General features: G+C 46.7%; 1 protein-coding gene across 1 annotated transcript; it reads left to right on the forward strand.

Moving 5' to 3' along the window:
* The first annotated feature begins 1,023 nt into the window (after positions 1-1,023).
* On the forward strand, positions 1,024-23,082 carry LOC137438684 (uncharacterized). The gene is made up of 7 exons (XM_068133932.2): positions 1,024-1,376; positions 9,829-10,235; positions 12,309-12,424; positions 16,115-16,174; positions 19,715-19,747; positions 20,771-20,834; positions 22,734-23,082. Exons 1-7 carry the CDS (start codon positions 1,367-1,369, stop codon positions 22,773-22,775), a joined length of 732 nt encoding a protein of 243 aa, XP_067990033.2. The 5' UTR covers positions 1,024-1,366; the 3' UTR covers positions 22,776-23,082.
* Positions 23,083-23,315: the final 233 nt, after the last annotated feature.

The following is a 23,315-nucleotide window of genomic DNA, read 5'->3' on the forward strand; positions in this document are numbered from 1 at the left end:
TGTTTCTGCTGATGCCATCTGCAATAATCGCCGATACCTGCGACATTCCAGCCCGACATCAGAAGCTGTTGCGTTGGAAAAACGACATGGAACATCCTGCAGGACTGATACATGAGCTGAGAGACTGGCAGATGTTTTGGAGAAGGAAGCCCAACAACACGCGTCCAAGCACATTCATGGATTGTTTCTGCGCAGTAGATGGAGACGAATTTCCATCCATGAAAGTCCTACTCCATATTGGATGCACCCTCCCTATCGGCTCCTGTGAGGCCGAACGCTCATTTTCTTACCTGCGTCGTCTGAAGACCTACCTAAGAAATTCCATTGGAGAAAGCTCCAGAAGAACTACACAAAAAACATGCCACACACACACACACACACACACACACACACACACACACACACACACACACACACACACACACACACCTACAAAATTCATCAATTTATAGCGGAAGGAACAGCTGGGCAAGTCGTTTCCCCAGTTCCTCGCTCTGACCATTCGTCATCACGAATCTGCTGAACTGTTGGACCAGCGAAGAACACAAGGAACTGCACAAACTTCCAACAACGCACGAAATGCCGTTTCTGACGATCAATTTTTTTTAAATTCCTGGGGGAGGACCCCCACGCCCCTCTTAACCCCCCCTCCCCAACGCTATAGTTTCATGTACCCCCCCGTCTTGAAATTCCTGGATCCGCCCCTGGGAGGGAACACTTTTGCTAAACTTTTACCATCACCTGCGACTTCCTAGTGTTAATATATATAAGTGTTATATAAGTTATTGTACAAACGATGCTGTAAATACACTTAGGAGAGCTCAAAGGGAGCGGACCGAACATATGCTTGCTGGTCTGGGTTCGATTCCCGATCGGACTATCAACTGTAATTTGATTGGTATATCGCTTCAATAAATACGTCATCCTTCGGAGACACATTGAATCTGCTCGACAAAGGTCCCACTACGTCATTCAGAAAAGTCTGGCAGCATGGCGCCAAATGTGCATCTGCAACGACGCGCAGCCGTGTCTCAGTAGTGATGCAACCAAACGAGGGAGGGCGATTTGCGGATTTCCAATCGCATCCAGGTATAAAAGCCTACTTCCCATTTCGCTAGACAGGTAGGATCAGGACCCTAACTCACGGTTCACATTGAAAGTAAATTCGATTTGAGACGCCAGATGAAAAGTTCGGCTGAAAACACCTACCTGTCGGCGGTGTAAGAGACGCGTCAGCAAATCGGTTTCTCTCCATGGAGGTTCGCCCTCGGGGCTCATTGCTGCCCCACGGGCTCCTCCCGCGCTATAAAAGGGCAGAGCGCTTCACAGATCGAGAGAGACAGAGCTTCGGGTCTGCGGCGCAACCATGGCTGAAGGTACTCACGTGTATACCTCGTTATACCTCGTGCTTATGTCAGTAGAATTATATTACATCTCACTCATTAATTGTGTCGTACAAGTCGGGGGTTAACTGGATGGGTGAGTGTCAGAGGTAGCACATTTTACCTGTCGAGCGTGGGCTATATTCGGATGGGACATTAAGCCGGCTGTCCTTCCTCTCTGTGAGCTTCTGCTTGTGCGAGTTCAGGTGTAGTCCTCCTGCCGGCACCCGAAGTCATGATCCAAATTGCTGACTTCAAGTTACAGGTCGATGTACACTTTGGCCCCGGTTAACTTGGGGGTTGCGAAAGTGCGAAGCAAATCCGTTTTTCCCATTGGAGCCCAGGTATATTTTCTGTTATATAACGTAATATAAGCTGATATATACATGTACATATTTAAATGTTATTTTAATATAAAGTCTAAATAACATGGAAGCCTGGTGTTGGCTTAACTGTTAAGGTTTAAAATTGCAAGGTCTTGAGTTGAAGCCCCTGTCATACCGTTGAATTACCACCAGGTGGGTTGACTCAGCCTGCCATCCTTCCGGGGTCAACAAAATGAGTACCAGCTTTTTGGGATGAATGAGCCATTTGACTATCCTGCGTCGGAGTGGCGACCGGTCCAGGATTGTGCCTAGAAAATGCTTCAGCAGCCCATGCATCTGATGATGCAAAAACGAGTGGTCTTCATCATCATAAACAAGAAGAAAAAAACATAAATGTCATAGTTCCATCGCAGTTTTAGTAAAAAAAAAAAATTTGTATACAAGGTCGAGGCTCGTGTAAGAGCTAACATTGATCACAAAAAAAAACAAATGGACACATAAAACACATGATAAAGGGAGCGGGAGAACAAGATGGAGAATAGGGACATCGGGAGATCTGTGGGAGGGAGAGGGCTTGGGGGGGAGGAGGCATGGGAAGGGAAGGGGGGATGGGAGAGGTAAAAAAAAAAAAACGTCGACACTGCTAGGACTTCCAGGAAAGAAGTCGGTATTTCCAAAAAGTGGATCTGGGGTGAATTATCGGGGGTAGAAAAGACTAAGGTTTTGGATGGGGGAAGATAAGAGATGGTGGTGAACAGCTGTTTTAAAGACCTCGAGGGAGGAGTGGGATTGAAGAGAGTGAGGGAGTTTGTTCCAGAGGCGGGAGAAAAGGGGAATGAAAGAGTGAAGGTGAGCAGAGAGTCTTGATTTTGGCAGTTTAACCATCAGAGGCTTGCTGGCAGATCTTGTGCGACATGTAGGAATATTTTGGGGACAGAGCACAGACAGAGCTGGGGGAGCAAGGCCGGAGAGGAGTCGGTAGAAGACAGAACACCACCACCCTGCCTGCGGTGAGTGAGTGAAGTTAGCTTCATCGCGGTGAGTGGCGTTAGCTGCCCTCGGAGTTACCTTCATCGCGTGAGATTCCAATGATTCTGAAAGCTTTGTTGTATGGAGTTAAAGACCATCAGTCGGCTATCTTTGGTCAGATGACAAAACAAACTCTTCTGCATATATATATATTGTTGCGGATCCCGGGTTCGTCAACGTACTAAGGGGGGGTTTAAGCCCCATTCCCCCTCGAACTCCAGTTCCACTGAGGCCGCTGGCCGCGAGCGACTAGACTCGTGATTGACAGATTGCTAAGCAATTCCGATCGCCAACCTCCCAGCCATGCACCGAAGAGTTTGCTGGTCAATTGATCCCAAATACCTTCAAGACACGCGACCGAAGAAACCAGGGATCGAACCCTCGCTTCCCACACTTTATTGAGTGCCGAGCGGATTTGCACGGTCTGGAAAGCGGCGTTACCTGACGTGATTTACGGACCTGATTCAAGCCAAGTTCGGTCTCGGATGATGCTAGGCCAATGGAGAAAAGACGTATCCGAACAGGTTTGAAAGTAACACAAAATGTACAGCCTTTTATTTAGAAGGCACAGAGCACAGGGACGAAGATTCAATCTTATCAATCCTTACCTAATAATAAACCCCACAGGCGCCTTCACACTCACACACAGGGAATAACACACTGGTTATTATCGTACTGATGTACGTGCTGGGATTGACCCCGAAGGTGGCCACGTGGTCTGGTGTGCGCAGGGCGCAGCTCGATCCTCGATCCAGACGTGCAGCCTGGACGAGGTATCTGGACGACGAACTTCCACAGGTTGCACAAGCTGCAACGCAGGTAGACAAGCTTCAGCTTCAAGGTGAGTCACGGGAGAAGCCAACATTTGCAGGTCAGCCTGATCAGAGCGAGAGATCGGCGAAGAGCAATGGGTGTCGGTCGGCGAAGCACAAAGCAAGAGCAGGAGGGTCGGTGAAGCCGAGGTTGGTCATGTGCTGGCCTTCAATCCCTCCTCCCACAATGAAGGTTTCAGTCCTCCTTCCCCCTTTCATTTGGGGAGGTTTCACACCCCATTGGTCGCTTGCTGGTGATGTGTTCCCGACCCGTCATTGGTCACGTGGGCCTGTTCTTTTGGCCACGCCTTCCTGCTCATTAGAAATGTCTTCCCTTAACCACACGAAGGTTTGAAATCTTGCCTACTCTCAACGCATATTGGTCTTGATTACTACACAGTGGGAAAGGGCTAATCTTTACATTCAATAAGAAATAACTAACTACTGCAGGCTACATGTTGTCGTGCAAATAACTAAAGGGGGTTTGCCTTAATGGCAAAACTGCAACACTAAACCCTCCTCTCACCGAGACTCGACCCGAGTCGTCCACATGGAGCGGCTAGGGTGAGCTGGCATTCTTTTAACATTACTTTTTGTGTGACACGTAGATGTGATTCCCGTAACATTTTAAACTCTAATCCCAATGTGTGCGACATTTTTTTTTTTTTTTTTTACATTTAAATGTACATTTTAAAACTAAATATGTCCCTCCTAATGCGTTGAGAAACTACCTAACAGATTCACACCCACAACCTTATACTGTTCGCGTATTGCCGGAATTTTGAAACTAAACACATAACTGGTGGGCAACATTTTTACATTTTACACTAAACACAATTTATTTACAAAAACTATGACAGGACCTGGACTCGAGGAATAGAGAATGGATAATTTGTTGCTGGCGTCATCTTGTGGCTTCTTGCCATGGTAGGCGGGCTAACAAAACCGGCTGGCCCTGACCGGCATACAGGCCATTTCAAGATCAGGGCCATCTAATTCTTCACACTTGCACACATGGATCACTTTTTATTTTGTGAGCGGGGCCACTTGACAAGTGGTCCAAATGTGTGGCGTCAATGCCACCCAACAGGTGATCCATGTGTGGTGTCAATGCCACCCAACAGGTGGTTCAAGTAGCAAGATGATGGGGCAGCTAGGAGGTGTAACAATGGAAATGGGTGTGGCCACCGAGATCGTGGTCCATAATGGGTGAGTGATGGGATGATGGGAGTGAGTGATGGATGGCAGCAAGATGCTGCGACGGCAAGGTGAGTCCTCGTGATGGTCCTGGATCGGGGAGGAGGAGAAAACGCAACGAGCACAAGGAAAGGGCACGGTGGCACCGCAAAACAAAGGTACGACAAGCGGGTGAGAGGAATGCCGGCAGAGTGAACTCGAGCCTGGCCCTACCCATACGTACCCCCACCGTTAACTACACTACCCTAGCCCTCCTTGTATTTACAATTCGTCTCTACGTCTTGTCTCCCAAGTCCCCTCTCTATACCAAATTCGTCCCCAACTCCCCCCAGATTCTCCCAGGAAGGAAATTCGGAATGAACACAATGTTTTATACCCATGTCGTGATGCATTTCACCAATCAAACATTGAGCCCCGTGGTGTGCAATTCACCCCCTTGTGGCTGGTTGTGGATGGTGTGAAGGGGTGTTCACAAAATCCTAACGACACTAACATCATTACACATTTAATCTCCCCGGGGTTGTACCCTGCCAATCGGCCTTCTTTAAACTATGTGTTTCTAAGAACCCGAATTCCCATTGCCCACATTGTGGTGCCCTCCTGAATTTGGGTCTCGCCCCACGATTTTTCTATCTGTGCCCTTGCACAATTTTGGGGCTGGGTCGTGTGGCTTCACCAGCAGGTCTACCTGCCTGCACCCCCTGGTCCACCAGAGCTGTCTCCCGAGCTCGCCTACTCCTCACCCTAACCTATCTGGGGAAGGCCCTCCTTGGCTCTTCCCACCTGATGCCCACCTTGGCATTTGGGCAACCCGAGTCCTTTCCCTGGATCCTCGGGCCCCACTTACATGCTAACCTAACTGGCTCCCTGAGCCTACCTACGGCCTTACCTGGCCGACGAGCTCCCAGTGACTGGCGGGGTGCCTCAGCTAACTTTCTACCAACAAACCACACGCCCAGCCATTCCACTGCCTCCTGCACCTCACAAAACACTACATTTCTGCAATCAGCACCACAGGTGTCAATATCCATGGTAATTTACCTACACCCTCTATCTAACTTTAAACTACCCACCCGGGCCTCCGTGAATGGGTTCCACTCCCCCCATTCAATTCTTCACACCATGCATTCCACACCAATTATTTCCACACCATGCATTCCACACCATAACACAATTCCATTTATTCTCAAACATACAGCATCATCTATCTAGCTGATTTCCCCTATAACTCGTGCTTCCCTCGTCGTCCCTTTACACGATGCACACCACTTGATAACAACCCCTAAACTCTCTACATCCCCTCTATAGTTCATGGTCACTACTTAAATCTCAGTCCCTATGGTCTCTCTAGATCCATAATAATTATCCTAGCCCTCCCTCAGCTAGTGCTTCGGTGCCCCCATGGAGCAACCATTTCTGCCCCCTCCATGGGCCTAACAATGCTATCCCCCTAAACTAGTGCTCATGCCCCCCCCCTCGTGGGGAATGGTCCCATCACCACACCCCCACGTGGGGGGTACCATACTCCCCCAGTCCTCTACACTATGAGCCCCCATCTATGGGGGTAATCGGTCGCGCATCGGCCTCTAAGGCCAGCGCGATCCATGCGGGTGCCTGCTCGCCTGTGCAGGGTCTTAACCGGTCGGCATGGACGATCCGAGGGGGGTGGAGTTGGTGGTCCCAAGTGCCGGGGACCATCCCTGCACGGGGCTCTGCGGTCCCACGCATGATGACCCAACCGGGCACGGTTAGAGCACCTCACCTGGTAATGTGCGTACCTCTAAAACTCCGAATTTCCCCTCGAACCCCGCCGATCGCTCTTGCCGTCGTACGGCGCCAGCAATACGTGCGGGTGCCGGAGGTACGAATCCCGCATGCCGGTCCTTGTGGGACCAACGCAGCACCGACCCCCTCCGGTGCCCACGGCGCACCACATATTTGGGGCTCGTGTCCCCTACCTGCCCCACTGACCCCTATCCCGGTCAATGTCGATGCCTGAGATGGTCGATTACCCCTCGCACCCCATTCTGTACTCGCACACCCCGGTGCGCACACTCTTCCCACACACTCCGTACCATTCGTACCCCTCACACTTGACCCTGCACGAACTCCTGGGTCTATCCTTTCACCCAAGCTAGTCGAACACCTGATCGCACCAAACACATTCCCGAAATCGCTGCTCACCACGGGACCCATTTTCTCCCGGCTCTCTTCAACAACCTGTGATCTTTTTATTTGCTCAGCAGGTACGTCATCATGATGCGAGCACCACTCTTGCACACATTCCCGCAATTCCTGTTGACCCACCGTCGCTTTCTCTACCTCCCGCATCAATCCCTCTAGTCCACCAGTCAGTTTGGCCGTTCTCTCCTTCAGCTCTCGCTGGACGCATATCTCACACCGCTTTACCTCGGCACGTACACCCGCGAACTCCTCGCTCAATTTACGCCCAATTTCCTCCCCCATCCTTTTCATATCGCAGCTTGATTCTCTCATTTGCACCTCAAAGCATGCTCTGATTTGAGTCATGAATAACTCCATGTTAACCCCCGCTTGCACAGCGGGTCTGGCCTCCGGCCCTGCGTGCGAAGCGCCGCCATGATCTCCACTCCCTGCCGTGCCGTGATTAACTCCAAGGTCAATCTGTTCGTTTGTGTCCTGGGCCATTAATTCATCCTCATGCTCTACATTTTCTATTCCCACCGGAACCTGCTCATTTTGCCATCATCCGAATTTAATTTTAATTTTTTTTAAAATTTGTTTTAAACTAAATTTCCACATGCTCGTAATTTCGCAGTACATGAAGCGTAGTACTCCAGGTCCAAATATCCCAAACTCCTGACACCAATTTTGTTGTGTGATTCCCCTCGGTTAATACCGGAAAATCACGGATACCTTCAAAGTGCACGTGTGCAGAGCACAATGGATTAGCACTGTGTGGAAAGCGGCGTTACCTGACGTGATTTACGGACCTGATTCAAGCCAATTTTCGGTCTCAGATGATACTAGGCCAATGGAGAAAAGACATATCCGAACAGGTTGGAAAGTAACGCAAAATGTACAGCCTTTTCTTTAGAAGGCACAGAGCAACAGAGACGAAGATTCAATCTTATCAATCCTTACCTAATAATAAACCCCACAGGCGCCTTCACACTCACACACAGGGAATAACACACTGGTTATTATCGTACCGATGTACGTGCTGGGATTGACTCCGAAGGTGGCCACGTGGTCTGGTGTGCGCAGCGCGTAGCTTGATCCTTGATCCGGACGTGCAGCCTGGACGAGGTAACTGGACGACGAAGTTCCACAGGTTGCACAAGCTGCAACGCAGGTAGACAAGCTTCAGCTTCAAGGTGAGTCACGGGAGAAGCCAACGCTTGCAGGTCAGCCTGATCAGAGCGAGAGATCGGCGAAGAGCGATGGGTGTCGGTCGGCGAAGCACAAAGCAAGAGCAGCAGTGTCGGCGAAGCACAATGCAAGAGGGTCCGGGCAAGAGGTATGTCGTGGCGCAGCAAAATCCAAGAGCAAGAGTCCAGAGCCAGAGTCCAGAGCAAAAGTCCAGAGCAAGGAAAAATGCAAGAGAAGTGTCCTCGGCGAAGCAACATCCAAGAGCGGGTCAAAATGCGATCGGCGGGGGTTTTATCACACCCGAAAAGCTTCTCGAATGTTCGACAGCCTCCCATTGGCTGAGGTTGGTCACGTGCTGCCCGTCAATCCCTCCTCCCCCAATGAAGGTTTCAGTCCTCCTTCCCCCTTTCATTTGGGGAGGTTTCACACCCCATTGGTCGCTTGCTGGTGACGTGTTCCCGACCCGTCATTGGTCACGTGGGCCTGTTCTTTTGGCCACGCCTTCCTGCTCATTAGAAATGTCTTCCCTTAACCACAGGAAGGTTTGAAATCCTGCCTACTCTCAACGCATATTGGTCTTGATTACTACACAGTGGGAAAGGGCTAATCTTTACGTTCAATAAGAAATAACTAACTACTGCAGGCTACATGTTGTCGTGCAAATAACTAAAGGGGGTTTGCCTTTATGGGAAAACCGCAACAATATACTCTCATGCATTGTCTTTTTGCTAAGTTTGAACAAAATCAGTCCATGCATGTCCAATAAATGGTTGGGGACACGTTTAAGTAACAAAATGGCTGCCAGTCGGCCATGTTGGATCTGATCTCGAAAAAAAAAATGATGTGCATACATATGCAACCCATCCTTCCTTATAATTATCTGTGCGTCAAGTATGAACAAAATCGGTGCATACATCCCAGAGATGTGGTTGCTGTCACACGCACGAATGGACGTACGGACGAGACCCAATCCATAAGCCCTGCTTCAGACTCAGTCCTACAGGGGCTAATAACATTGTACACTCACCAGAGGTGGAGTTTTGGGGACGAAAAGGCAGGTTCGTATGCCCCGTCCATCCGCAGATGACACTTGATGTGTACTTCGGTTCGACCTTGAATAATTATTTGTCCAAAGACTGTTGGACTGACTTTCTTTTCATCCGCTGATAAAGGTCTTTGTAACAGTTGATGGCATCAGCCACCATCCTAGCAACTTGGACTGTAGTCTCTGAAGGGCCTCCGACATTCGTTTTGGAGTTAACATTAACGGGTAAGGTGTTTCAACAGGAATAACTTCATCAGCTCGCTGTGACTCTAGGTCCCCTAAATCTTCATTTGACAAATATTCTCCATGTGGCACAAGCAACTCATAGTTGGCTTGTCGCATGACTCAAAATTGGACGTCGCAGCATCGCGACTTAAAAGCGGAATTTTGAGACTTATGGCAAATCTTTGTTCCCTACTTGATCAAGGGCATTAAAGCGACACATCCTCAACCGGAGTGACATTCTACCAAGTATATTTGCGCACCTGAAATGATGCAAACATACTCGTATGTGAGAAGATGAATGAATTTGTATGAGAGCTAATTATGCCGAAAACTCACGGTCTGGTATGCCCTTTAATGATGGGTGGTACCGGGAAGGGTCATGCAATGTGCCTTACCTTCCCTTGACCAATCTCTGACCACCAGCACCCTTTTCCTTACACCCACACAAACACACTTTCTAGCTTCCGCAGAAGAGGTTTCCAACATACCAACGGCAACCGACCCGAGTTCGACATTTGAGCCAAACATGGCCACGGCAACCGACCCGAGTGGGACATCTGAGCCAAACTTGGCCACGGCAACCTACCTGAGTGGGATATCTGAGCCAAACATGGCCACGGCAACCTACCCGAGTGGGACATCTGAGCCAAACGTGGCCACGGCAACCTACCCGAGTGGGACATCTGAGCCAAACGTGGCCACGGCAACCTACCCGAGTGGGACATCTGAGCCAAACGTGGCCACGGCAGCCTACCCGAGTGGGATATCTGAGCCAGAAAATGCCACGGCAACCTACCCGAGTTGGACAGCTGTGCCAGAAAAGGCCACGTATGAACAACCAGCACCACCATGGAACCCACAAATGCAGGCAAATATGGAACCATTTGAGCACTAAACCATCAGTACATCTAAACATCAACAAAAGTAACCACCAATCATCTCAATATCCAACCACCAAAACATCCAATCATCTACACGACTAACCACCCATAAACTCAACATCCACCAGAACATCCAAACATCGACACAACTAACCACCCATTCTCTCAACATCTAACCACCAGAACATCCAAACATATACACAACTAACCACTCATCATCTCAACATCCAATCACCAGAACATCCAAACATCTACACAACTAACCACTCATCTTCTCAATATCCAACCACCAGAACATCCAAACATCTACACAACTAACCACCCATTCTCTCAACATCCAACCACCAGAACATCCAAACATCTACACAACTAACCACTCATCTTCTCAACATCCAACCACCAGAACATCCAAACATCTACACAACTAACCACCCATCATCTCAACATCCAACCACCAGAACATCCAAACATCTACACAACTAACCACCCATTCTCTCAACATCCAACCACCAGAACATCCAAACATATACACAACGAACCACTTATCATCTCAACATCCAATCACCAGAACATCCAAACATCTACAAAACTAACCACTCATCTTCTCAAAACATCGAACCACCAGAACATCCAAACATCTACACAACTAACCACCCATTCTCTCAACATCCAACCACCAGAACATCCAAACATCCACACAACTAACCACTCATCATCTCAACATCCAACCACCAGAACATCCAAACTTCTACACAACTAACCACTCATCATCTCAACATCCAACCACCAGAACATCCAAACATCTACACAACTAACCACCCATCCTCTCAACATTCAACCAACAGAACATCCAAACATTTACAGATTGAGGACTGGTATATTTCCAACTGATATTAACAGCAAAATTTAAACCCCATGATTTTACCGTTTGAGATACATTTATTTCCTTAGGATTAATCAACTTGGTTCGAGTACTTGTATTATTAAAAGCCCTGCTGCACAGGTGAGGGAGTTTTGCAATCGTGTGTGTGTGTGTGTGTGTGTGTGTGTGTGTGTGTGTGTGTGTGTGTGTGTGTGTGTGTGTGTGTCCAGGCCGTAACATTTTACCATTTGAGATTTGTCATCAAATTTTCACCAAAGCTTTATTATGATAATACGGAGATGGTAAATCAATAATTTTGTCCAAAGGTCACATATCACGTAAAATCATAAATTTTCATCCAATTGACCTAAAATTTCAATTTACCATTTGAGCTTTGTCTTCAAAATTTTCAACAAAGCTTTATTATGATAATATGGAGAAGGCAAATTAATAATTTGGTCAATGGGTCAAAGGTCAAGGTTGCGGGAAATGGCCAATTTTCATCCGATTGACCTGAATTTTAAAGAATTTACATATCAGGTCACTAAATTGGTTCACCAATCAAAAGCTAAAACCTGATTGTTTTTTTTTTTTAGATCAACAGGTCAAAGGTCAAGGTTGCTTTGACAAAATCGCCAATTTTCACCCGATTGACCTAAAATTTAAAGACCATATTGGGTCATATTGGCATATTGGGTCACTGATTTGGTTCACTAATTAAAAGGTAGGAGTCGAATGTTTTTTTTAATATCAAAAGGTCAAAGGTAAAGGTTGCACAAAATCATCAATTTTCCTCCAATTGACCTGAAATTTTAAGAATTTGCATACTGAGTCACAGAATTGGTTGACAAATCAAAAGCTAGAAGCTGATTATTTTTTAGATCGAAAGCTCAAAGGTCAAGGCTGCATAAAATCATCAATTTACATTTAGTATTTTTAAAAACTGTTTTCGTTATTTTGAGCATACGGGAGAAGAAGAAGACGTCTGAATGCAAACGGACACAGACGTGCTTTATATTTTCAGATGCTCTCTAGTTATTATTATTATTATTATTATCATTATTATACAAACATTCCCCTGAAATGACCATTCTCTGGTTACTCCGGTAAGTGTTTACGACACTATCCAAACTGATCCATGTGATGTGCTCATTGTCTCCAGGCACTGATTGATCCTCCTTTGTGTGTGTCTCCCTAGCAACCGAGTGCAAAGAGGTCCGCGTCGGAGATGCGGAGCAACCTGTGGAAGGGCCAGTTGAGGGAAATCATCCCGCTGGCCATTTCCGCTTGGGAGACAGTGGAAACCTTGATACCGTGAGGGCCTGTTTGACATTCACTCTCCATTCTAAAGGCATCATTATTCCATCATATTCAGAACAGGTTATTTGCATAACTAGTATTATTTTTGGGTGAAAGGAAAGGAAAGGACATTATTCGATTTTACGAATAACCGCTGTTTCCCGTCCATTATCACTCCACATTTAACTAATCAACTCCTTCATTAGACTTGACCATTGCCATTTATGCTGCTGGTGTATGATCGAGGTTCAGTGCTTTGTTGGGGAAGTTCTTTGGGAGCATTGATGGGCAGTGTTTTGGGAGCCCGGGGGGCTGTTTTTTGAGCCCTGGGGTTGGTGATTAGGTAGCCCTGGGGGCAGTTTTAAGCCTCTGTGGGCTGTGGTGACTTCGGAACCCTTGGGTGGTACTGAGAGTTCTGGTGACAGTTTTGGGTGCCACTGAGGTGGTTATGGAGCCCTGGGGGTGGTTCTGGGAGCCCTGGGGGCAGTTTTTGGAGCCCCTGTGGTGTTTCTAGAGCCCTGGGGGCAGTTGTTGGAGCCACTGGGGTGGTTTTGAGAACCCTGTGGGTGGTTCTAGGAGCCCTGGGGGCAGTTTTTGGAGCCCCTGTGGTGTTTCTAGGAGCCCTGGGGGCAGTTGTTGGAGCCCCTGTGGGTGGCTCTAGGAGCCCTGGGGGCAGTTTTTGGAGCCCCTGTGGTGTTTCTAGAGCCCTGGGGACAGTTGTTGGAGCCACTGGGGTGGTTTTGGAGGCCTGAGGACAGTTCTGGGGGTTATGATGCTCGTGTTCTGAGCTCACAACATGCATAATATTGAACAGGGAGTTTTTTCTGGATGTCAGATATTTTCAGATACATTCAACTGCGTTGATCTTTGCTCAAATTAACAGGAGAATCCATTTGAATTCAACTTTATTCATTATTCACCAACTTGGCCTGTTTTGAACATCAATAATTCATGGAAATCATAATTAGTGCGAAGAACACGCTGAAGTCAATGGGGAAGATGTCCCGAAGTAAAAGGAAGGTTTTCGAAATAGATGTTGAGTTTGTCCTGAATGTCCTTTACCCTTACTAGGTTGGAATACATATTGTCGATAGTGATAACTTTGCTCTCATGAAATGGATACAAAGCCCATTTTCGTCCACGATTGTTTCCTTTCTGCTGAGCACTGAGTTTTTTCCCACATATCTTGGTTCTCCAAAGGTGAATCATCATCAACCTGTTTGACTCGGTGAGCCTTTGGTTTGCACAGGTGACCCGCGGGCTACTTTAGCGAGTGGTGCTTTATTATTCCCAAGTGCGCTTGTCGTGCAATTTATTTGTTGATGAGACGAAGACAAGTCAGAACGCGCTCGAACAAATGCGCAACAGCTTTTCACCAACTCAGCACGAAGGATAAACCGATGAGTATGAGGGGGGGCGGGGGGGGGGCACGACCCGATGCTGTCACGTGTCATCGTTTAGAATGCCTACGTCATCACATATATGTATATGGTGAATGCACTGCCTCGAAGCTGTCTGCCCTGGGTTCGAATCCCAGCCCAGCTATAAAATGCCATCCTGGTGTTTCAGATTCATCAATGTGTGTACCCCCCATCGGGTGGACGTTCGACTGGGGGTCCCATCTGCTGGCATTGATTCGGCGTTAAAGATTCCACTGTGCGATTCGTGAGCAGTAGGCGAGACATCGCCGGCATCCTGAACAAATTACAAATTTCTACCCCGACTACTGCTGAGAGACGGATGGCAAACCGTCCAGCATGGCTCCATGCCAGGAAAGCGCTTGGGCAGAACCAACGCCCAGTACCAGAGAGCATGGCACATCGGGGGAGAAAATACACATAAAATCATCTCTATACCATCAATGTCTATTGTATACAATTCATAAATCGATCTCTTATTTTTCCGAGATAAATTGTGGACGTTTTTATGAAGTACGTAGTTGTCTTAGCGAAGGGTTCGTACTTTCATTGTTAAAATTGGTTTTTATTGACTTCATTTTTTTTGTCTGTAGGTTAATGGGAATACATTTTAATCACCGCCTCTCTCTCCACCTCGTTTTATTGCCTATTAGCAGAAGTACCCGGCAATGCCGGGCGGGGGAGGGGAGGGGAACAGGGAGGAGGGGAGGGGAGGGGAACGGGTGGGAGGGGAGAAGAGTGGGAGGGGGAGGGATGGGAGGGGGGAAGGGGAGGGGGTGGGAGGGGGAGGAGGGGGAGGGGGGAAGGGCGGGGAGGGGGGAGCCTATAAATCCTCTATCTGCTCGAAGTGGTGTCTATATTTACAACTGATCACTAAGTCTTGGCCTAACAGAGCAATACTTTGGGATTTTTCGCACGTGCATGGTGAAATCTGTTTGGGAGCCCAGGGGACCGTTTCTGGAGCCCTGGGGCAAGTTCTGGGAGCCCTGGGGGCAGTTTTGGAGTCCCGGGGCAGGTTCTGGGAGCCCTGGGGGCAGTTTTTGGAGCACCAGTGGTTGTTTTGGAGCCCTGGGGGCAGTTCATGGAGCCGTGGGGGTAGTGTTCTGAGCTCACAACATGCATAATGTTGAACAGGAAGTTTTCTCTGGATGTCAGGAATTTTCAGATACATTCAACTGCAATGATCGTTGCTCAAATCAACAGGAGAATAAATTTGAATTCAAGTAGTGACGAATAGTAATAATTCAAATAATTCAAGTAGTGTCAGTACTTTTCCCAAGCTCAGTGGTCGTGTTACGTGTTTGTCGTGTGTGTGTGTGTGTGTGTGTGTGTGTGTGTGTGTGTGTGTGTGTGTGTGTGTGTGTGTGTGTGTGTGCTCACTCTACTAAGCCTTAGCCCATGGATTAAAAAAAATCTGAGCTGTTCGTTTCCACCTCACTATAGCTGAGTTTTCCGAACAGGATTCTTTATGTTTCTATTGCTGTCTTTGTTTGAGTGTTTTATCCCGTGCAATATATTCCATGTAGAGTCGTTGTTGTTCTGTGCTATTCGTTTCGCATTGTAAGGCCGAAAGGCCTTTTTAAGGCCTTCATTGGATAGAAAGTGTGCCCTGCTTTAGCTCATTAGTCTTGGGTGTATACCCAGGTATCTTGCTTGTATTTCCTCAACACTATCATATCCTATTTCTATTTCCTCTCCTTGTTTCAAAAATTGGACCAAACAAACAAAGAAAAACAAGAAATATGGCGTGCACAGCATGATACTTGCGCAATCCCTAAAATTAGTTGGTGACCTTTGGCCTATGTTGACCTCAAAAATAATTGGTGGTTGACTTCAGTGACCTGGTGTGCAAATCCTCTTCAGATTTCAAGTCAATCAGATGAAAATTGACGATTTTAGAAATTTGGCCTATGTTCACCTTTTCACGTTTAGACCTCAAAAATTATTGGTGGTTAAATTCAGTATCCTGATATTTCAAATCCTGTTCAAATTTAAGTCAATCGGATGAAAATTGAGGAGTCTAGAAATTTGACAAAGTTGTTGACTTTTTGACCTTTGACCTCAAAATCAATAGGCTGCCCTGTTGCTGATGCTGTTTAGAGATCTTCAGTTAAATGATTGCATACCAAGGTCTACACCATACTGTGTATCCTCATGGTGTAAATGATCCTATGTGTAATGTATATTTCATTTATTAATCAACCTCCTCCTTCCCTGTTGAAATGACATTATTGGTGCCGAATTGTCTTCCAATACTTCCATAATTCATGTGCTGTTTCACTTGCAGGGGTCTGAGTATCGTGAGGAAACTCGTGATCATGGCTCTGAGATTACTCGCGATGTTCGGGTAGGTTCTGACACATTATGATCACACTGTTGTTGTGTGCGCTTTAAAATGACTTTTGGGGTCTCTCTTGGACAGGTTGACAAGTCTGCTTTTTGTTTGTTCGATTCGATCTATATCTTAAATAAGGGGAAAGGTTAAAAAGAATAACTGCCACTCCTTTGTTAAACCCCCCTCACACCGGCCTTACGGGGTCGTTACGACGTTTACGGCGGCGTTGCGGCGAAAAAATCGTGCACAATCGGGAGCATTCCTTGTGGCACCTGGGACATCCTCAACGCTTCCTGGAGCATTCGTATGGATCCTTAAGCGTCCGGGAGGGGTCGTAATTTCTTCCGAGGACCAAAACTCTCGTAAGACAATTACGGCAATGCTACGGAAATCTAGACCGCAACGCTTCCTCAACGCTTCCTCAACGCTTCCGCAACTGCCGTAACACCACCGTAAGACTCCGTAAGGCCATCTTAACCATCCGCAAGGATTCTCCCTCTCCTTGGACTCTCTGGGCAGCGGGTGCTCCGTCCATGGCTCTCCTGGATAGGTCTTTCCCCCTTGGAAGTCAGCAGCAGAATGAGGGGAGAGCGGGGGGGCCCCCATTTTTATATTCTGGGCCGGGAACCGTAAGGAACCGCAAGCAAACGTAGAGGCACCGTATCTCCGCCGTGTATATCCGCAACGAAGCCGTAGCAGTCCGTACTAAACCGTAATAAACCGCTGTGAATCGGTCACGGTCAAGAAAAATCCTCTCCCGGGTGTTCACGATTTTGCTCAAAAAATCGCAACGCTGCCGTAGAAAGAACATCCGTGGACGTCCGTAAAAACCATTTTTTGGTGTGAGGTACCCTTAAGCTAGCATTTGATTTCGGGAGACATGACTTCCTAAGGAAGTCCAAGGTGTCGACCAGGAGATCAAGCTCAGAATATACAAACAAGCTCATCTCTGGTTTTATTGCACAGGTAATTGTCTTGCATCACCTACACTGCCTTAGTTAATGGAGAAAGCTTATGCATGCTCTCACTAGCAAACCGTCCGCACGCTACCGAGAGGTGAAACATCATGAAAAGGAAAACCTTCCCAGGGTGACTTTTTCACCCTCTGAGACTCATCTTTTGGGACTTGTTTGATGGGAATGCTACCTGGAAACTTGTGTTTGCGCAATGGGAAATGGCATCACATCCAATGGAAGACTAGGATTGAGAAGTAAGGCAATTGTGAGAAGCTCCTCCTGATGGTTTGTTAGTGAGGGTAGTGGCCTACAGGAATATCTGGCGAGGATTGATTGCAGAACTTAGGATATGTATTCCTTGAAGAATGGTTCACCTCCATTCTTTTATCCCTCCCTTCTCTCATCTGCGGAACCGACTCCATGTCTGTTTCCTCGTGCTCTTCCCTCCAGTCTTTCAAAAGTGCTGTCCATCGTCACCTTTCCCATGCGCACTTGATCCACTGAAGGTCTGTTTCCTCCGCCTCAACTTCCCACTTCCATTCCAGCCACCCATCTACTCGTTTGCGAGATGTCGGTGCTGTTTTATCTGCCTGATCCCCCTTTATCCTCACTGTCAATTAGCCTCTCCATGAGCTTCAACCTCCGCATGAAAACGGCAATGTATGATGTATAAGACAATTATTTTGGACGAGCAGGGGCTACACGGCGCTACTCAGCTGGGTGAGTTGTTCCGGCGGTGGTTTTGGGATGTGTTGGACATTGAAAAGCAATAAAGCGAAAAGCAGAGTTATTGACCTCCTGGTGGTTACCTTTTGCCTGCGGGCTGGCGGCAGCACTGGTTGACCCGACACCCCAGTATACACTTTATAGTGGCCTTTGGTGGCCTCAAAGCAGACGTCAAGGTCAGCGTTTGGTAGCTTAAAACCTTCCTCAGATCATGATGTTCCTACACCCAAAATTTGGGGCCTCTGGGTGCTACGTTTCGGCCATGAAAGAAGAACATACAAACACACAGACAAACACACAAACTCATGAAAATATTTGTACAGATTTTTTTTTTTCTTTTTGTATACAAGATCAAGGCTCGTGTAAGAGCTAATATTAGTGACCAAAAAAAAAAAACGGACACATAAGACGAAATAAAGGGAGTGGGAGACAAGAATGGGGAGAGAGGGGGAAGCACACAAGTACAACATTTGAGAGCAGGGACATCGGGAGATCTATGGGCGGGAGAGGGCTTGGGGGGAGGAGGCGTGGGAAGGGGGGTGGGAGTGGGAGAGGTAAAAAAAAAACACATGGACACAGCTAGGACTTCCAGGAAAGAAGTCGGTATTTCAGAAAAGTGGATCTGGGGTGAACTAACAGGGGTAGAAAAGATCAAGCAGCTGTTTTAAAGACCTGGAGGGAGGAGTGGGATTGAAGAGAGTGAGAAAGTTTGTTCCAGAGGTGGGAGAAAAGAGGAATGAAGGAGTGAAGGTGAGCAGAAAGCCTAGATTTTAGCAGTTTCATCAGAAGAGGGTTGCAGGCAGATCTTGTGTGACCTGTAGGAATATTTGGGGGACAGAGCACAAACAGACCTGGGGGAGCAGGGCCGGAGAGGAGTCGGTAGAAGACAGAAAGACCACCAACCTGCCTGCGGTGAGAGAGTGAAAGACCCTCAGAATCAGCTTCATCGCGGGAGATTCCTATGATTCTGAAAGCTTTGGTTTCAACAGCGTGAAGCCGAGCGAGGTGTGAGGCAGGGGCACCAGCCCATAGGGGAGAGCAGTATTCCATTGAGCTGCGGATGAAAGCCTTGTATGTGGTGAGGAACTCAGGTGTGCCAAGGAAGGACTTCGCACGACGGAGGATGCCCAGTCGGCGACTGGCTTTGGAGGCCAGCTTGGAAATGTGGTTTTCCCAGGAAAGATCATGGCAGATAGTGAGACCCAAAAGCTTGAGTGACAGAACTTCTTGGAGAGGATTGTTCAGAAAGTAGATGGGAGGTTTGTCCAGTCCATCTTTTCGAAAAGACATAGTAAGAGTGTGAGATTTGTCAGGGTGAAAGACATGTTCCACTTGTTTGACCAGTGTGTGATGTTGTCCAGGTCTGCAGAGAGTGAATAGGCTGCTGCCTGCTGATCTGGGGATGAAGAATGGAGCGGCAGAGAGTGGAGTCATCAGCAAAGAGATAGAGAGGATTTTGCAGAGAGTCGGGGAGATTATTGATGAAGACCAGAAAAAGCACAGGGCCCAGAAAAAAAGCATTTGAAATGGAGACCCGCTGATACATTATTAGTGTTCAGTTATTTGTGCATGGAATGTGAGATCTCCCTTCAATGTTTATTATTAAACTTTTCAACATGCCCCACCATAACAGATGCACGCATATACCCTTCGGGAGAATTTCATTATGTCAGTCAAGTCAGTAATTGGGCCTTCTGCCTGTACATTGTCTTCATTAAAATGTTTATATTGACAAAAAGAGGTTTATTTTATGAAGACTGTTTTGCCTATTTTATAACATCGTAAATGTCAATTCATTCTGTGCATTTCTTTTTTTACCACCCCCTCCCCCCCCCCCCCCCCCTGCTCGCCCCGACCCCTCCGATTGCAGCACAATGATGAAGCAAGGAGGGCAGAAGGCCGGGTGAGTTGAACAGCACCAGGATGGATACTAATGGTGTACCCTCAATTAGCCGATGAATGTGAACGTCGATTATATTGGCCTACATCTTGAAAATGAGTTTGATGTGACCAAAAACACGTCTGCTGAAGTTTTCAGATTCGTTTAATTGATGTCGAGGCTCAGATGACGTCATTTGAGTCGTTAGCTATGAGGACATGTCAGTTTATCCTGATATGGTGTACAGAAGAGCGAATGAACAATTGCAGTCCAAAACCTTTTCAACCTCTTCAAGTGGAAATTCTTCCAGTTACAGAAATTCTTTTCCAGCTGTTGACAAGTCCGTTCATTTTATGAGTCAGAGACTTGAATCTGAGTCGGACTCAAATAGTAATACTTTCTTGTGACTCAAGATTCAGGAGGTTGTGGACTCCTCTGGACCTGGAACTCGATCAAACCTCCAGAATTGAGTCCTTCAACCTGTGGCAAGATCAAGCCTTCGGAAACGTAATTGTGCACATTAATTAAATAACATCACCATGGAGAGAGGGGTTAAAATAAATAAGAAAATGATTGACATGAAAGAAAACCAACGAGTCAAGTTGGCACATCGATGATAATTTTTTTTAAATGTCATTGGAGAATTAACCAATCAGATTCGATTCGAACAGATTCACCAATAGATGCAACAACACCTGTACGAAAACCTTATTTTCAAGGAAAAGGAAAAAACAGAAAAGTTCTAATGGATGAAAGGTTTAACTGTGAGTTTCAGATCACCAGACTCGTTACCCGACACTGCGGGCCCTGTATGAGCAGATCATTGGTTATTCCAAGGAGGTATAAACAGTATATAGGTTAGCTCACCATTGCTCGTCAAACGACCTTCGTTAAACAAAATCCTTTTGATAATCCTAATGATAAACCGATACATTTGTTACATGCAGCACACACTTTGTGACACACTCCTTGTGAGCTACTGCAGCCTCTTGGTTAGAATGTTGAGACGACTTTGTGCTCTGTGTCCCTGTCTCTGATCTATGGAAGGTCTCTTGGAGGGTCTCTTGGAGGAGCATTGGGAAGTGTGACGAACATTGTGAGAGCATTGCAGGTAAGACACCCCTACAGTTTATATGTGCCCAGTACAAACAATTGGAGTAGTTCCCATAAAGCCAAGGCCAAATATGATTTAATATGACCCAACTGCAAAGCCGCAATGAGCCGGCGAAGCCAAAGCCTCTATTGAACTTTTTCGCAATTGTTTATGCATACTTCCGCATCCGCAAGATGGCGGCCTCCATGGAGCGATTTGGTGCGTCAAAGCTTCGACATTTTCAAAGGATCCAGCAAAATCTGGCTTTTCAACATAATACACGTTCATTCACAACACCCGCTTCGCCGGCTATTATTGTAACCAAGTATATCAAAAGAATGTTGATGGGGCTAAGTGCACGTGGTACACATGAACACATGTGACAAGAACCCCACAGCTCATGATGTTGCGACCCCAGGTTTAAATCGCATATGCTGTTGATTTGTCCATTCCCTATAAAGATCCTTGTATTTCAAGTAAAAGTGCAAACAATAAGTTACTGCAATGGTGAACGATGGATTTATAAACTTCAGTGCCATAACGTTTCTCACCCATGAGTTTATGATTTAAGAAGGGACCTTTCCGCCATTTTGAATTCTCCAAAGCATCTGGGCAGGCCTCTGGCCTGGCTGGGTTTTCAGCTAAATGCAGATTCTGACGATGGATCGACATGGGTGAAACTGGTAGATTATTTGGTTTGGGATACTCGTTGGGTCACTGTTGTTGTTGTTGTTGTTGTTGTTGTTGTATAGCCACAAACAGTTATCTTGAACAAGGCCGTGACACGGAGACAGCTGATTGATCTCCCAGGAGCAACCCGAGATCCGCCACATTCAAGATGACGTACCCCCGCCTTTGCAAAGTCAGGGCCACGACAGCGTTAGAGTTAGAGACGAGGGAAAGGGCCGGCCCATGGGGACGAATCGGCACTCTGACCATGACCGTGACCACGCTGCCCTGACAAATGCGGGCAGCAGGGAAGAAATGGGGAATATTTGGCCCCGAATTGCATTGGGGGGTACAACCACCACGAAGAGGCGTCCCCGATAGTTGCTGGAGGGTCACTATGTTTGTGTTGATGCTGGAAAAAAATGTTTTAGCTTTTCAAACTTACCCTGGCAATACACAACTGAGAGAATGGTCATCAATCTGAATGGAAGGCCTGGTATATTCGAAACTGGAAAAGAATATTTTGTACATGATAGATTTATCTTGCGATGTGTAAATCTTCAAAAGAAAGACCCCTTATATGGCTTTGCGAGAGTGAAGTTTGTATACCCACTGGGTAAACAGTAACTTGGATTCAAGTCGTCCTTGAGAAAGAGGAAATATTGTTAACATGCATTCTTTTTGCAGGTCTTTCCTAATGATTAATTATTTTTATTTAAAAAAAAAAAAATGTTTTTTTTTCTAAAAAAAAATAATTTCTAATGACTACTGATGACCTCCACTGCCCTCTCCACTCATACTTTTAGTATTCTATTCTATCATTCACCTTTCCCCCTGGTCAACCCATGGTGGTTACCTGCATGGGTATTTGTTTTTTCCAGTTAGAGAGAAAGGGGGGGGGGGTCTCCCTTTACCCCCTTTTCCCCTGCAAACATCCGTGGAATTAGCTCTCACTAATAAAAAGCTAGTATGCTTTAATATTTGCCTTGGTACCATGCATAGTACATGAACACCATTAGCTTTTACACCTGCTGACATCCACAAATTTTAAGGGCACGATGTGATGTAACCTCAGCACAATGCACCTGCCTAACGAAGTCATCCAATCTTGTAATCCGGTATTTATTTCCACTTCTATAAAATGGTTGAAGAGCTAGCCGGACAAAGTTGCACAAGGATCTTCATGTACTTTTGCACCACCTTGATCCACTGACTCAGTGCTCCCCTTCTTATTTGTTGGACCTGCAGCCAAGAGCCAGTGCGCCACAACCAGGACCTTCTGGAATCTAAAACGTCGAGAGTTCATTTTGAGAAACGAGTCACCTGAGGCACCGAACCATTCTTCTCCCCTCTCTAATCCCCCATGAGTTTATAGCTGAGTAAATTGGAGTGCGTGGACTTAATTGCAAGGATGAGATTAAAATTTTGCATCTTTTTGTTTGAATATTCCTTACTTCCTTGGCCCACTTGTCTTCTTTGGATTCCCAAATGATTTGCATGTCTAAAATGTGTAAAACAATGTTTTTTCCAATCACTATTTAGATCATCGAACGCCTTTTATTTGTTTTACACAAAATAAATGACTGGAAAGGTTCAATTGGGAATGTTGTGGTTAATTTTTGCATTTTCTTTTCGAAAATGGGGTCATTGGGAATGAAGACTGACAGGATGACCCAGAGGTAAGCACACTCACCTACCAAGCTTTCTCGCCTAGGTTTGAATCCCGACCGAGCTATAAACTGTCATTCTGATGTTTCACAGGGACGGTGATTCAATAAAATGTGCGCCGTCCCTCGGATGGACGTTAAGAGGGTGTCCTGTCTGTCGGCA

The sequence above is a fragment of the Myxine glutinosa genome, chromosome 13 (assembly GCF_964187855.1).
Source record: "Myxine glutinosa chromosome 13, kmMyxGlut1.1, whole genome shotgun sequence".
Classification (NCBI taxonomy): Eukaryota; Metazoa; Chordata; class Myxini; order Myxiniformes; family Myxinidae; genus Myxine; species Myxine glutinosa.